The 13,643-nt window shown below is 37.4% G+C and overlaps 1 protein-coding gene across 1 annotated transcript in view; it reads left to right on the top strand.

Moving 5' to 3' along the window:
- CPLANE1 (ciliogenesis and planar polarity effector complex subunit 1) overlaps positions 1-13,643 on the top strand; it is a 130,664-nt gene that overhangs the window by 95,162 nt on the left and 21,859 nt on the right. Inside the window, exons 46-51 of the mRNA XM_060146967.1 lie at positions 2,503-2,533; positions 3,317-3,448; positions 8,660-8,825; positions 10,896-10,954; positions 11,647-11,814; positions 12,841-12,968. Of these exons, the coding sequence (XP_060002950.1) occupies positions 2,503-2,533; positions 3,317-3,448; positions 8,660-8,825; positions 10,896-10,954; positions 11,647-11,814; positions 12,841-12,968 (684 nt within the window). The remainder of the gene's footprint in view (positions 1-2,502; positions 2,534-3,316; positions 3,449-8,659; positions 8,826-10,895; positions 10,955-11,646; positions 11,815-12,840; positions 12,969-13,643) is intronic.

Below are 13,643 nucleotides of genomic sequence, written 5' to 3'. Positions count from 1 at the left end.
TATAGAGAGCAATTAGCTGAGAATCTGTTTGATTCCTATAGGTACTTGGTTACCAGTATCTTTCCTCTTCCCTCTTATGGGTGGGGAGAGAATTGAGAAATGAGGTTAAAGAGGCTTTAGTGGGTTCTAGCTGTATCTGAGAAGTCTAAACTCCATTTTGTACTTGGGAATCATTGGTAAATTCTGAGCAGTGGAGGTTAGGAAGAGGACCAGGGTGGAGGCCTAGGTCGGTTAGTGAGCTGTTAGATTAACCTGACCTGTGCAGTGATGAGGGCCTGGGCAGTGCTGTGGGAAAGGAGAAGCAACAAGAGACATTCTGAATAGGCAGCTGATGATACTCACTGACTAAGTGGTTGGAAAGGAAGGAGAACGTGAATGGCTGGTTAGCATTGTCAAACTAAGAGCAAGGATATCACCAGGTCTTAACGTCAAACTCTAGAGCACTTTCGGACCACATGTAGCATTTAAGGTGATGCAGGGCCATGTCATATTTAGGATTTAGTTTTTGATAAGGAAGTAGAGCTTGCTGAGAGCTTAAAAAACAGATGTAAAAGCCTTTTGCCTAATTGTATAGTTAAGACTTAGAGAGTGTATGTTTTCTGCAAGAAAGATGGAAAAAGGAGAAAAGCTGAGGACCAACCTGTGAAATGCCACCCATTAGAGAGCAAGGGGAGCCCCCACCTCCAGAGAGGGAAATGGATGAGCAGACTCTGGTAAAGGGATTTTCAAGAAAAAGTGAGTGGCTAACAGTTTCACAAGCCGCCAGAAAGTCAAGAACGAAGACTGAGGTTTTTTTAAGGACTTGAGGACTTTCAGTGTAATATCAAGGGTAGAAGGTTAGGGACGAAGACAGGCTCAAGAAGCTGTTAAGTATAGGCAACTTAAGAATTCTGACAGTAAAAGGAAATGAGAAAAATGAAGATAGAAATGAGATAAATGAAATGAAGTCAAAGATCATTTCGAGTTGGGGATAAATATAAACTCTTATGTTTAAAGGCAGAAGAAAAGGAAGTACTAGGAAAAGAGAAACTGAGAGTACCAGATTAAGGCGATGATTCATTCAGGATTGTAATAGCTTCTTAAACTCTAAGGCCAGAGGAGAAAACAAGGAGAAGTGTCAGTAAATGTCATAACACATGTCAAGGTGGATAAATAAAAATGTTTTTTCTCTAGTATTCAATGTTTAATTATAAATTAAAAAAGAAACCTAATTAGTATTTTTTTAGAAGTGCAGAATTTAGATGCCCTAATGGGTGTTTTCTTCTCCAAGGTTGACTTCTTGGAAAGATGTACAGTCATTCCTTTACTTCTAGTGCTCACAAATAGCTCAAATTTACTCTTTTGAAATTGACTTTCACTTCTTAGCAAATTCTTCTGAGTGTTCTTGTCAGTGCCAAATAATTTAGTCACTGAGAATGGATTTAATTTTTGTTAACAGCCATAAGTTATTCAGAGGTGTTTCTGATAAGTGAATTAAATGATCAGGCTGAGTGTCACTGTTTGGAATTTTTTAAAAAAAGGAATCGTCACTATCAAGGAATGAAGCTGATCCATTGTGTCTAGTAAATTGTGAAGCCTGTCCCAAAGAAAAAGTTCCAAAAATGCTTTGAAAATGAAGTAAGGATAGAATCTTCCTATGTAACTACTTTTAAAAGTAGTTATTTGAATATAACACTTCTCTGCCTTCTGATGAAAGGAATGTTTCATTTCTTAGTCAGATCTTTTATATCTCATTAGCCTATATGTACACCATTATCGAAGAACTCGCAAATGACCAGACTCTGAGAGCAAAGATAATGTAAAATTCTTGATTTGAGGATTAACAAACAAAACAACATGTGCTTAAGAAAGCAAAATTGTTTTAATATTAAAAACATGTGAGCATGGATGATATAATAAAGGACATGATGAACATGGGCCTTAAACCAAAAAAAAAAAAAAGTGGATGTTCTAAGTCTTAGAGGCAGGGTGGATTTATCTTAGGATAAGAAAATCTTAACAAGGAAGTGTTTTTGACAAGAGATGTCAGGACACTTTTCCCTGTATTAACTAAATTCTCTTTGAGGGTTAAACATACAGAAAATTGAGTAGACCAAGTGTTTTGCTTTAAAGACGTGTTGTTAATATTGGACAAGGTTTAAAAATTATTCTTTGGGGTATATTCTTCCAAGTAAAGGCTCTTGGAGTTAAATTAGATATTTTCCCAAAAGTATTCCTTTTAGATCATCAGAAGTTTTTGTTTTTTGTTTTTTTAGTAAATCTCACTCCAGTATTCTAAACTGTGTATGAAGCAAAGAAAGACTGTACCTCCTAAAATGTATTATTCAGAGTACTCTGGATAGAAAAGTAATAATCTTAAAATGTGGACAATATTCACTACCAAATGGAGGTTTAAAAATATTTCAGTTTCTGTATATATAATTTCTAGATCAGCTTAATAATCGAAAATAGAAAAAGTAACTGACCTGAAATTTTTATTAATAGTAATGTTTTTTTTTTAAGGTGTGAATAACAGTGATGAATTATTTGAGAGGTAAATATCTTAAGAATTAATTCACAGTTTTACTTAAAGTTAGGTATAAATTATGTGTTCTGGAAATTTTGTTGTTCATATGTATGTAAACTTCTACACTACATATTTTTTGTGGATTAAAGAATGTAATTCCCATTGGGAATGCGGTGTTTTAAGATAGCAGTCCCCAACCTTTTTGGCACCAGGGACCGGTTTCTTGGAAGACAGTTTTTCCACAGACGTCAGGGCTGGGGGATGAGTATTGTTCAGGTAGTAATGCGAGCAGTGGGAAGCGGCAGATGAAGTTCTCGCTCACCCACCGTGCTCACCTCCTGCTGTGTGGCCCTGTTCCTAACAGGCCACGGACCAGTAGCGGGGTAGTGGTCCACAGCCTCGGGGTGGGGCCTCCTGTTTTAAGAAACTGAGGATTGTTGTATTGTATCCCTTACTGTTCAGCATAGGTAATTAGAATACAGTAGCTTACATTTGCTACATTTTCTTTTACTACGTATGTATTAAATTTCAATAGGCAGGACAGGTTGTTGTCCTAGTTGTCCCAGTTGTCCCCTAGGCCTTACGTTTGCTCCTTTGAGAGTGCATGTGAAGTTATCAATTATTGATGATTAGGCTTTTCCACCGAGGATTACTGGAATTAAAGCAATAGAAGGAAATTAGTTATATGTTTATCATTTTTTGTGTTCATTTATACTCTTGGAGAGCATAGTTTTACATGTTCATTTTTGCTTAATGTAATTAAGTTGTAGATACTGATTTATATCTCTCATACTGCATTTGGGAATGAAGTGTTTCAGTAGATCCGCTCCAGATGAGTGAACTGACTGATATTGCAGACATTATCAATGACCTTATAACAAAAGATGGAGTTTCCAGTGAAGAGCTTGGCTTAACAGAACAACAGGCGAGGAGCATCTCCAGGTAATCATTGAATATTTCATTTTTAACCTGCTTAAAAGGTTTATAGTTCAAGAATATTTAAATTGACCATATTTTATGTGATTTTATTTTTACCTCTTTATTGGCGTATAATTGCTTTACAATGTTGTGTTAGTTTCTGCTTTATAGCAAAGTGAATCACCTATATGTATCCATATATCCCCATATCCCCTCCCTCTTGAGCTTCCCTCCCACCCTCCCTATCCCACCCCTCTAGGTGGTCACAGAGCACCGAGCTGATCTCCCTGTGCTATGCGGCTGCTTCCCACTAGCTATCTGTTTTACATTTGGTAGTGTATATATGTCAGTGCTACTCTCTCACTTCATCCCAGCTTCTCCTTCCCAGACTGTGTCCTCAAGTCCATTCTCTACGTCTGCATCTTTATTCCGGCCCTGCCACCTGGTTCATCAGTACCGCTTTCTTAGATTCCATATATGTGTGTTAGCATACGGTATTCGTCTTTTTTTTTTCTGACTTACTTCACTCTGTATGACAGGCTCTAGGTCCATCTACCTCACTACAGATAACTCAGTTTCATTCCTTTTTATGGCTGAGTAACATTCCATTGTATATATGTGCCACATCTTCTTTATCCATTTATCTGTCGATGGACACTTAGGTTGCTTCCATATCCGGGCTATTGTAAATAGAGCTGCAGTGAACATTGTGGTCCATGACTCTTTTTGAATTATGGTTCTCTCAGGGTATATGCCCAGTAGTGGGACTGCTGGGTCATAGGGTAGCTCTATTTTTAGTTTTTTAAGGAACCTCCATACTGTTCTCAGTGGTGGCTGTATGAATTTACATTCCCACTAACAGTGCAGGAGGGTTCCCTTTTCTCCACACCCTCTTCAGCATTTATTGTTTTAGATTTTTTGATGATAGCTATTCTGACCGGTGTGAGGTGATACCTCACTGTGGTTGTTTTGTTTTGTTTTGTTTTTTTGCAATACGCGGGCCTCGCACTGCTGTGGCCTCTCCCGTTGCGGAGCACAGGCTCCGGACGCGCAGGCTCAGCGGCCATGGCTCACGGGCCCAGCTGCTCCACGGCATGTGGGATCCTCCCGGACCGGGGCACGAACCCGTGTCCGCTGCATCGGCAAGTGGACTCTCAACCACTGCGCCACCAGGGAAGCCCCTCACTGTGGTTTTGCTTTGCATTTCTCTAATGATTAGTGATGTTGAGAGCATCTTTTCATGTATTTGTTTGCCATCTGTACATTTTCTTTGGAGAAATGTCTATTTAGGTTCTCCGCCCATCTTTGGATTGGGTTGTTTTTTTTTAATATTGAGCTACATGAGCTGCTCTATGTTTTGGAGATTAATCCTTTGTCAGTTGATTAGTCTGCAAATATTTTCTCCCATTCTGAGGGTTGTCTTTTGGTCTTGTTTATGGTTTCCTTTGCTGTACAAAAGCTTTTAAGCTTCATTAGGTCCCATTTGTTTATTTTTGTTTTTATTTTCATTACTCTAGGAGGTGGGTCAATAAGGATCTTGCTGTGATGTATGTCCTAGAGTGTTCTGCCTATGTTTTCCTCTAAGAGTTTTATAGTGTCCGGCCTTACATTTAGGTCTTTAATCCATTTTGAGTTTATTTTTGTGTATGGTTTTAAGGAGTGTTCAAATTTCATTCTTTTACATGTAGCTGTCCAGTTTTCCCTGCACCACTTATTGAAAAGGCTGTCTTTTCTCCATGTGTATTCTTGCCTCCTTTGTCAAAGACAAGGTGACCATATGTGCATGGGTTTATCTCTGGGCTTTCTGTCCTGTTCCATTGATCTGTATTTCTGTTTTTGTGCCAGTACCATTTTGTCTTGGTTACTGTAGCTTTGTAGTATAGTCTGAAGTCGGGAGCCTGATTCCTCCAGCTCCGTTTTTCGTTCTCAAGATTGCTTTGGCTATTCGGGGTCTTTTGTGTTTCCATACAAATTGTAAAATTTCTTGTTCTAGCTCTGTGAAAAATGGCATTGGTAATTTGATAGGGATTGCATTGAACCTATAGATTGCTTTGGGCAGTATAGTCATTTTCACAACATTGATTCTTCCAATTCAGGAGCATGGTATATTTCTACATCTGTTAATGTCATCTTTGATTTCTTTCATCAGTGTTTTATAGTTTTCTGAGTACAGGTCTTTTGCCTCCTTAGGTAGGTTTATTCCTAGGTATTTTATTCTTTTTGTTGCGATGGTAAATGGGATTGTTTCCTTAATTTCTCTTTCTGATCTTTCATTGTTAGTGTATAGGAATGCCAGAGGTTTCTGTGCATTAATGTTGTATCCTGCAACATTACCAAATTCATTGATTAGTTCCAGTAGTTTTCTGTTAGCGTCTTTAGGATTTTCTATGTATAGTATCATGTCATTTGCAAACAGTGACAGTTTTACTTTTTTTCCAGTTGTATTCCTTTTATTTCTTTTTCTTCTCTGATTACTGTGGCTAGGACTTCCAATAGTATGTTGAATAAGAGTGGCGAGAGTGGACATCCTTGTCTTCTTCCTGGTCTTAGAGGAAATGCTTTCAGTTTTTCACCATTGTGAATGATGTTTCCTGTGGGTTTATTGTATATAGCCTGTATTATGTTGAGTTAGGTTCCCCCAGTGCCACTTTCTGGAAAGTTTTTATCATACATGGGTGTTGAATTTTGTCAAAAGCTTTTCCTGCATCTATTGAGATGATCATATGGTTTTTATTCTTTAATTTGTTAATATGGTGTGTCACATTGATTTTTTTGCATATATTGCAGAGTCCTTACATCCCTGAGATAAATCCCACTTCTCATGGTGTATGATCTTTTCAATCTGTTGCTGGATTCTGTTTGCTAGTATTTTGTTGAGGATTTTTTGTGTCTATGTTCATCATTGATATTGGTCTCTAATTTTCTTTTTTTGTGATATCTTTGTCTGGTTTTGGTATCAGGGTGATGGTGGCCCTGTAGAACGAGTTTGGGAGTGTTCCTTCCTCTGCAGTTTTTTGGAAGAGTTTGAGAAGGATAGGTGTTAAAACTCTTTTCTAAATGTTTGATAGAATTCGCCTGTGAAGCCATCTCTTCCTGGACTTTTGTTTGTTGGAAGATTTTTAATTACAGTTTCAATTTCATTACCTGTGATTGGTCTGTTTATATTTTCTAATTCTTCCTGGTTCAATCTTGGAAAGTTATACCTTTCCAAGAATTTGTCCATTTCTTCCAGGTTGTCCATTCTGTTGGCATAGAGTTGCTTGTAGTAGTCCCTTATGATCCTTTGCATTCCTTCAGTGTCAGTTGTAATCTCTCCTTTTTTGTTTCTAGTTTTATTGATTTGAGTTCTCTCCCTTTTTTTCTTGATGAGTCTGGCTAAAGGTTTATAAATTTTGTTTATCTTCTCTAAGAACCAAATTTTAGTTTTATTGATCTTTGCTATTGTTTTATTTTTTCTATTTCATTTATTTCTGCTCTGATATTTATGATTTCTTTCCTTCTACTAACTTTGGGTTTTCTTTGTTCTTCTTTTTCTAGTTCCTTTAGGTGTAAGGTTAGATTGTTTATTTGAGGTTTTTCTTCTTTCTTGAGGTGAGCTTGAATTGCTATAAACTTCCCTCTTAGAACTGCTTTTGCTGCATCCATAGGTTTTGGATCATTGTGTTTTCGTTGTCATTTGTTTCTAGGTATTTTTAAATTTTTTTGATTTCTTCAGTGATCTCTTGGTTATTTAGCAGTGCAGTGTTTAGCCTCCATGTATTTTTGTTTTTTATAGTTTGTTTTTCCTGTATTTGAATTCTAATAGATTTCTAATTTTCCGATTTTTTAAGAAACGAATTCAAAGCTTAAAATAGATTTTTTTTCTTTGTAAATACATTTTGTGGTGTGTATGTCATTCCTCCCCCTCCTCCAATATATAGACTGGTTTATTTAACTAATACAGCACATCTATATCCTTTGAGTTTTCCCAAGGTCTCATCACCCTGAGTACAACATAGATTTAATCCTATTTCTTCTTAGAAGCATTAATGATTTATTTCACAGTACTTTACCCTAAATATGAACCCTTAGAATACATTTTAAATAGCTTTTCCTTGGAACATTAGGTTAAAATGTTTTTTTCTTGTAGCTTTTCCTGGGCCCAGAACTCATTCCTGATAGAATAAAGGCTGCCTCTTCTAGTAATGCTTCTTTGGGATACATATGCCTTTTGGCTTATTGATTCATTGGGGGCTGGTTGGGTAGGGTACCCTCTGCCTGGCATGTACAAAGAGTCCAGTCTCTCAGAAGGAAATCAGGTGTTCAGTATCAGCCACATCGTCTGTATGCGTGACCCATCTTCCAGTTAGGATGGTGTCTTCTTCGCATACTTGGTGATGAGTCTGCCCCAAATCCCCGTCTACGACACCTGTTTTTTTGGGCCACTCTCAGTACTCTTTGTGTAGAAGCCAAGATGGGATTAGATGTACAAAAGATTTACTGAGAGAAATGCCTGTGAAGGGAAACATCAGAAGTGGGGCGAGGCATCAGACCCCAATGCAGTTCTGACCCCTGCCAGTGAAGGAGAGAGGGTTGGGTAAGCAATCCCAGAGTATAGTGTAGCTCTAAGCGTGTTTCAGCTGGGTCAGTGGTGAGACATCCTGCCAAAATCGCCCATCAGAGGAGTCCTGTCTCTGTAAATCGGGGCCAGCCACAACATCCCTGCCACGCTCGGTTGTTAGCTCGGGTTGGCCCTTAGGAGGTGCGGCCTGGGCACGAACATGAGGCCACATCCAGAGAAGCATCAGTTTAGAAGTCACCTCTGTAGTATAAGTTTTGGAAGTGATTGCGATAGTCCAGAAATAGGTTATAAGTGAAGAAATCCAAACCAGAACCTTTAAAGACATTAATATCTCATGGTGAGCAGAGAAGAAAGGCACCAGTTTAAGAGGCTGCATCGTGTTTTGAGAGTTAGAGAAAGACCCAGGTAAGAGAGAGTTTAAAGCAGGAAGGAGAAGCCAGTTGTACCAAATTTATAGAGAAGTGCAGTAAGATGAAGACTGAAGAGGCTGTCAGTGACCTGAGATCATTGTCAGTGGATTTCATGGGACAGGTTGTAGCAAGTTGATTAGACATCATGAATGTATGACTCTTCAAGATGGGGCAGAATCTGTCCAAAGAAACAGTAGTTGTGATACTTTTTATCTCCATAACAAATTTAACATCAAGTTATGCCCTGCTGGTTAAATTTCTTAGGATTCAGCATTCCTCTGGTAGACGTCCACAAAGAACTGAGAAGGAGAGAAAAGAGATTCAAGTCTGGATGAAAAGAAAACGAAAAGAAAGAATGGCAGAGTACTTAAATCAGCTAGCAGAAAAGAGAGGGCAAGAACATCGTCCTTTCTGCCCCAGGAGCAACCCAGTAAGTCTGCAGTATCAAGGGTAATGGAATTATCACAGAATATGTGTAATTGTTTTCCTGGCAAGTATTCAAGAAAAGGATTGACATAATTTGGATGCATTTTTTTGTTTGATAGAAAAGTCAGCATTTTACTTAAGTCTGGAAAAGTTAAGAAATTACCTTAACAAAATGTAGCAGGGAATTCTACAAACCATGTTCTATTGAACTATCTTAGATTATTTTTTCTCCCTGAGGCTAATTATGGCTCTAGCATTTTATTTTATTTTTAATTAATTAATTTATTTATTTATTTGGCTGCGCCAGGTCTTAGTTGTGGCGTGCGGGCACTTAGTTGCTGCGTGTGGAATAGTGTTCCCCGAGCAGGGATTGAACCCAGCCTCCCTGCATTGAGAGCACAGAGTCTTAACCACTGGACAGCCAGGGAAGTCCCGTGGCTCTAGCATTTTAACCAAATGAAGAGGTCGAGGGGTTGGGTGACCAGTTGGAGTCACTCCCTTAATTTTCAGTGAAAGTCAGTGGCAGTTGAACAACTGTGTGTGTAGTAAAGCTATTTTAAAAATCAATTTTCTCTCCATAAGTTATCTACAAAAAAATCTATTAAAGTATGGTCCAGTTATGAACCAACAGAACAGTGGCACTTCTGTGTGTGTGCTTCAACTGTCTGTTAAACTGTCAACATTCGTTTCCTGAGCCCTGACTATGGACATCACCATGGCCAGGTCAAAAGTGTTTTTCTTCAGAAGGTGAAACAAAGCAGTGTTCCTTTGATGATTACATAACTGTGAAACTCACATTTAGATTACACTTGGATTATAGTTTATCTTTCACTTTGTCATCTGAAATAAAATATAATAGCACTTCATCTTTTTTCAGCATCATGAGGGGAACATATTCTGTAAGTGAATTTTCCAGATAAGGTTGTCACATTTCAGCACCAAATGGTGCAAAAGTAGGTGAACTATTATTTAAAGAGTGTAATTTACTTACCTGTGTCTGGAGAGAGCATGCAGATGTTAGATGACATTTTGTTGATAGCTCTGGGGACATGGTAATGACCTTCAGGGCTACTTGAAGACTGGAATCTTACAGTGTGTGTGTATATATGTGCTCTTCTACCCCACGGAGGATGAGTTTGCAAATCACCCTCCCTGTCAGCCAAGCAGATTCCCCAGATGGTTAGAATTGTATCCAAATTTAGAATAAATGAACTCTGAGGGCACTGGGACTGTTTTGTTCATAGACTTTGTGACATCTCCTTCAGTATTGCAGATAATTGTTTATTTTTAGCTTCTGTTTGGGTAAAGGTATGGAACTAGTGAGGGGTTAATGTAATTAAAATTTTCGTTTTCATTTTTATCAGAAATCAATAAGACCTTAAATTTATTGTTGACTACTGTATAGGACCTTGAGAAAGTGAATCCACTTCTGTGTGTACGTTTTTATATACACAATTGTATGTGAAAGGACTTACCCTCATTAGTGATTCAACAGTAACTCCTAATGTTCTGGAATAAGACATATATAGCTGATGTTGGCCAGTTTACCCCATGGTGCATAAGTTTTGATGAGTTTACAAGTCACAATGAACCCACTACAGTAGGTTTCTGGTAAACATTTTAAAACATTAAAGTGATGGTTTTAAATGTCTGACTCATTTCTGCTTTTATCAGCCAAGCTCTTGGTGAGATTAATCATAAGACAGAGTACAGAGTACAAAGTATGGGTGTCTCCATCGTTAAAATGTTCCTATTTTCCATTTTAAATGCAGCTGATAAGGATTTCTCCTTTTGAGAAAATACATTAGTTTACTAAAATAGACTTTGCATTCCATTTATTAAATTGGATTTTATTTTAATTACATGATGCTTTAATTTAACATTTTCATATTTTGTGCTGGGGTAGGAAGCTTCATCAAATATGACAGTGTTTTGTACTATTTACTAAATAACAAAATTATGTTTTAACTTCCTATTAAAATATATTAGTGGAATTTTGATGTTTTCCAAGGGTCATAATGGTTTAATTATTTGAATTGAACAGTAATGAACTAACTGGTTATTTCTTGTGCAGTTTTACATGACTTCAAGGGAAATCAGGCTGAGACAAAAGATGAAGCACGAAAAAGACAGGTGATTTTGGTGGTTGCACCCTGATCATTCTCTCTCTTGCTTCCTCACTCAAGGCCGTAGATAATGCCTTAGGGATTCTGGTTTGCATAGTAGTCCCTTTTTTGTTGATAAACAGAAAATTATGGGAGCTAACTGCAAGGAAAATAATTAGACTCCAATAGCCTTTTTCGGAATTTGCTTTCAAATATTATTTATTCCATTCAATTTTTTTTTTTTTTTTTTTTTTTTTTTGCGGTACGCGGGCCTCTCACTGTTGTGGCCTCTCCCGTTGTGGAGCACAGGCTCCAGACGCGCAGGCTCAGCGGCCATGGCTCACGGGCCCAGCCGCTCCGCGGCGTGTGGGATCCTCCCGGGCCGGGGCACAAACCCGCGTCCCCTGCATCGGCAGGCGGACTCTCAACCACTGCGCCACCAGGGAAGCCCTCCATTCAATTTTTATACCTTATTTCTGCTATTCCCCTCCCTCTTCCAATCCAGATATGTATGTGCATTTTGAAAATACCCCAAAGGCCATAACTACAGATGCCTTTAATAATACCTCCTAATGGTTTTCAGAAATCTGAAATTTGAATTTGTATTGAAATGCATGGAAGAAAATAAATGCTAGGTGGTCTTTGGACAATATGTTCCCTCTAGAAATATGAACTGAAAGTGACTCTTTTACTAAATGTTGTTTAATTCTTTCTCTAAAGATTGCTACTCTCTGACCACTATAGTCGTCGAATCTCACAAGCATACAGTCTGATGAATGAACTGTTATCTGAATCAGTACAGCTTCCAGCAACTGCACAGAAACCATTGCCTAACAAACCCAGACCTGCTCAAATTCCCAGAAGGCAATGCTCCCTTTCTCCAAGAGGGTAAGACAAGGTTTGGCACGTCATTTGGCAAGATAATGTCAAGCGTGATAAGTGTGAAGTTTAGTGGACTTGTTCTGAGTTATGATAATAAAGTGAAGGGGAAAATGGTGCCGTAATTATGAGGTCTTCATTAGTTTTAATCACCAAGGAAAAAGACAAAAATGTCATTAAATGTCTAATTAAGATATAACAAAGCACTTCTGTATGCCTAATACAATTTTTATATCCATTCAATCCTGTTTTCTTCTTTTCTGTAGTTTTTGTTAATAATTCCTTCTGTAATTTGCCTCCTAACTGCTCCCCTGTTTCTCTGCTTGGCTCCATTCTTGTAGAAACAGATAGTCATCACCAGCTTACCACTTCTTCCTCTTCTTCCCACCCAGTTATTGCTGATTCAATTGTAGATACTGTTACATGTTTCTTCTTAAATTAATGACCTGCATTAGGTTTGGATATTAGTTCATTAGGCAAGGATTAATCAAACATAGATACTAAAGAAAAGTACCCAAGTGTAAAGTTTCTTATATATGGCAAACAAACACAAAATTATATTTGTTAATGACCCATAAGGAGGAAATGAATTGACAGTATAGTGTTGTTAAAAATTACCACCTTTGGCAAAATAATTGATTAGGATTGTAAACATAATCACGTAACTTAAGAGCCTAGAGGAAATGCTACCCGACACAAAGCTAGACGTAATCAAATTACTTGTGTGTGTGTGATTTGGGGTATAATCAAAAGAGCAGAGACTCCCCTTGAATATTTCCTAGAATAATGCATGGTATTTAATACATAAATAACTGCCAAATGTATAGAGCATTTGAAATGGATAGAGAGATAAAAACAATTTCTTTGGAAAAAAATGAGTAAAGTTTGAGATATGAGGAGAATTATACACTGAATGCATCACTGAGGTACAAAATGAATGTATTAATCTGAGCTGGAATTTACATCTTTTGAAATATTGTCATTTATCACCGATAGAAGATTCTAGGAATATAATAATTGTAATTTCTACTTTAGAGAGAATCGACATGATCACAATTTTCCAATACATAGACCTGGAAAAGTCAGATATATATCCATCAAACCAAGTTATACTCAAAAGGGGAGACTTTTGGGGCAAACTCAAGGCTCACCCTGGCCATGTGGTAAGACTGAAAACTTTTTCTTTATCTTGTATAATTTGGACCTATTTTTTCTTGTCTCCAAAGTTGTGTTTTCATTAGTAAAAGTTGTAAATCTTAGTGAAAAGCAGTTCCCATTTCAACAGAATGCAAGGGATTGATAAAGAGTTAGAGGTACTGGGATTTTGTTCTATTGCTTTGAAATGAGAAGACCCTAGGAATCTTTTTAAACTAATGGCCTTTTTGTAATAGAATTTGAACAGTCAGTTCTGTGTGATATGACTTATTTGGGAATCTGTTTCTTTTGTGTGGCTAAAGATGTAGGCAGTTTTACAAATCAACTTCTGATAGATTTCAGGATGGATATATAATAGAGTAGGAATAGAAGAGGAGCAGGTTGAAATAGTATCGTTTTTACCCTTTTTGAATATTCTTTTCCATATTTGAAGATATAGTATTTGTTATTTATTACTAGCCTTCCTTTAGTTCATTTTGCCATATGTGGGTTTTGATTACTAAAGTAAAACATACTTATTTGTTTTAAAATGTATAATCATAGTTAACATGTAGTATACATATGTACAGCTAAGAATGTATAATAATAACTAATGTGCCAGGTTCCATTTAAGCACTTGAATTACAACTCTGTGAGAAAGGTACTATTATGTTCCCATTTTAAACAAAAGAAAGCCAAGGCAG

This window comes from Lagenorhynchus albirostris, chromosome 3 (assembly GCF_949774975.1).
Source record: "Lagenorhynchus albirostris chromosome 3, mLagAlb1.1, whole genome shotgun sequence".
Lineage (NCBI taxonomy): Eukaryota > Metazoa > Chordata > Mammalia > Artiodactyla > Delphinidae > Lagenorhynchus > Lagenorhynchus albirostris.
The sequence above is the reverse complement of the archived record's forward strand: the minus strand, read 5'-3'. Positions and strand labels throughout refer to the sequence as shown.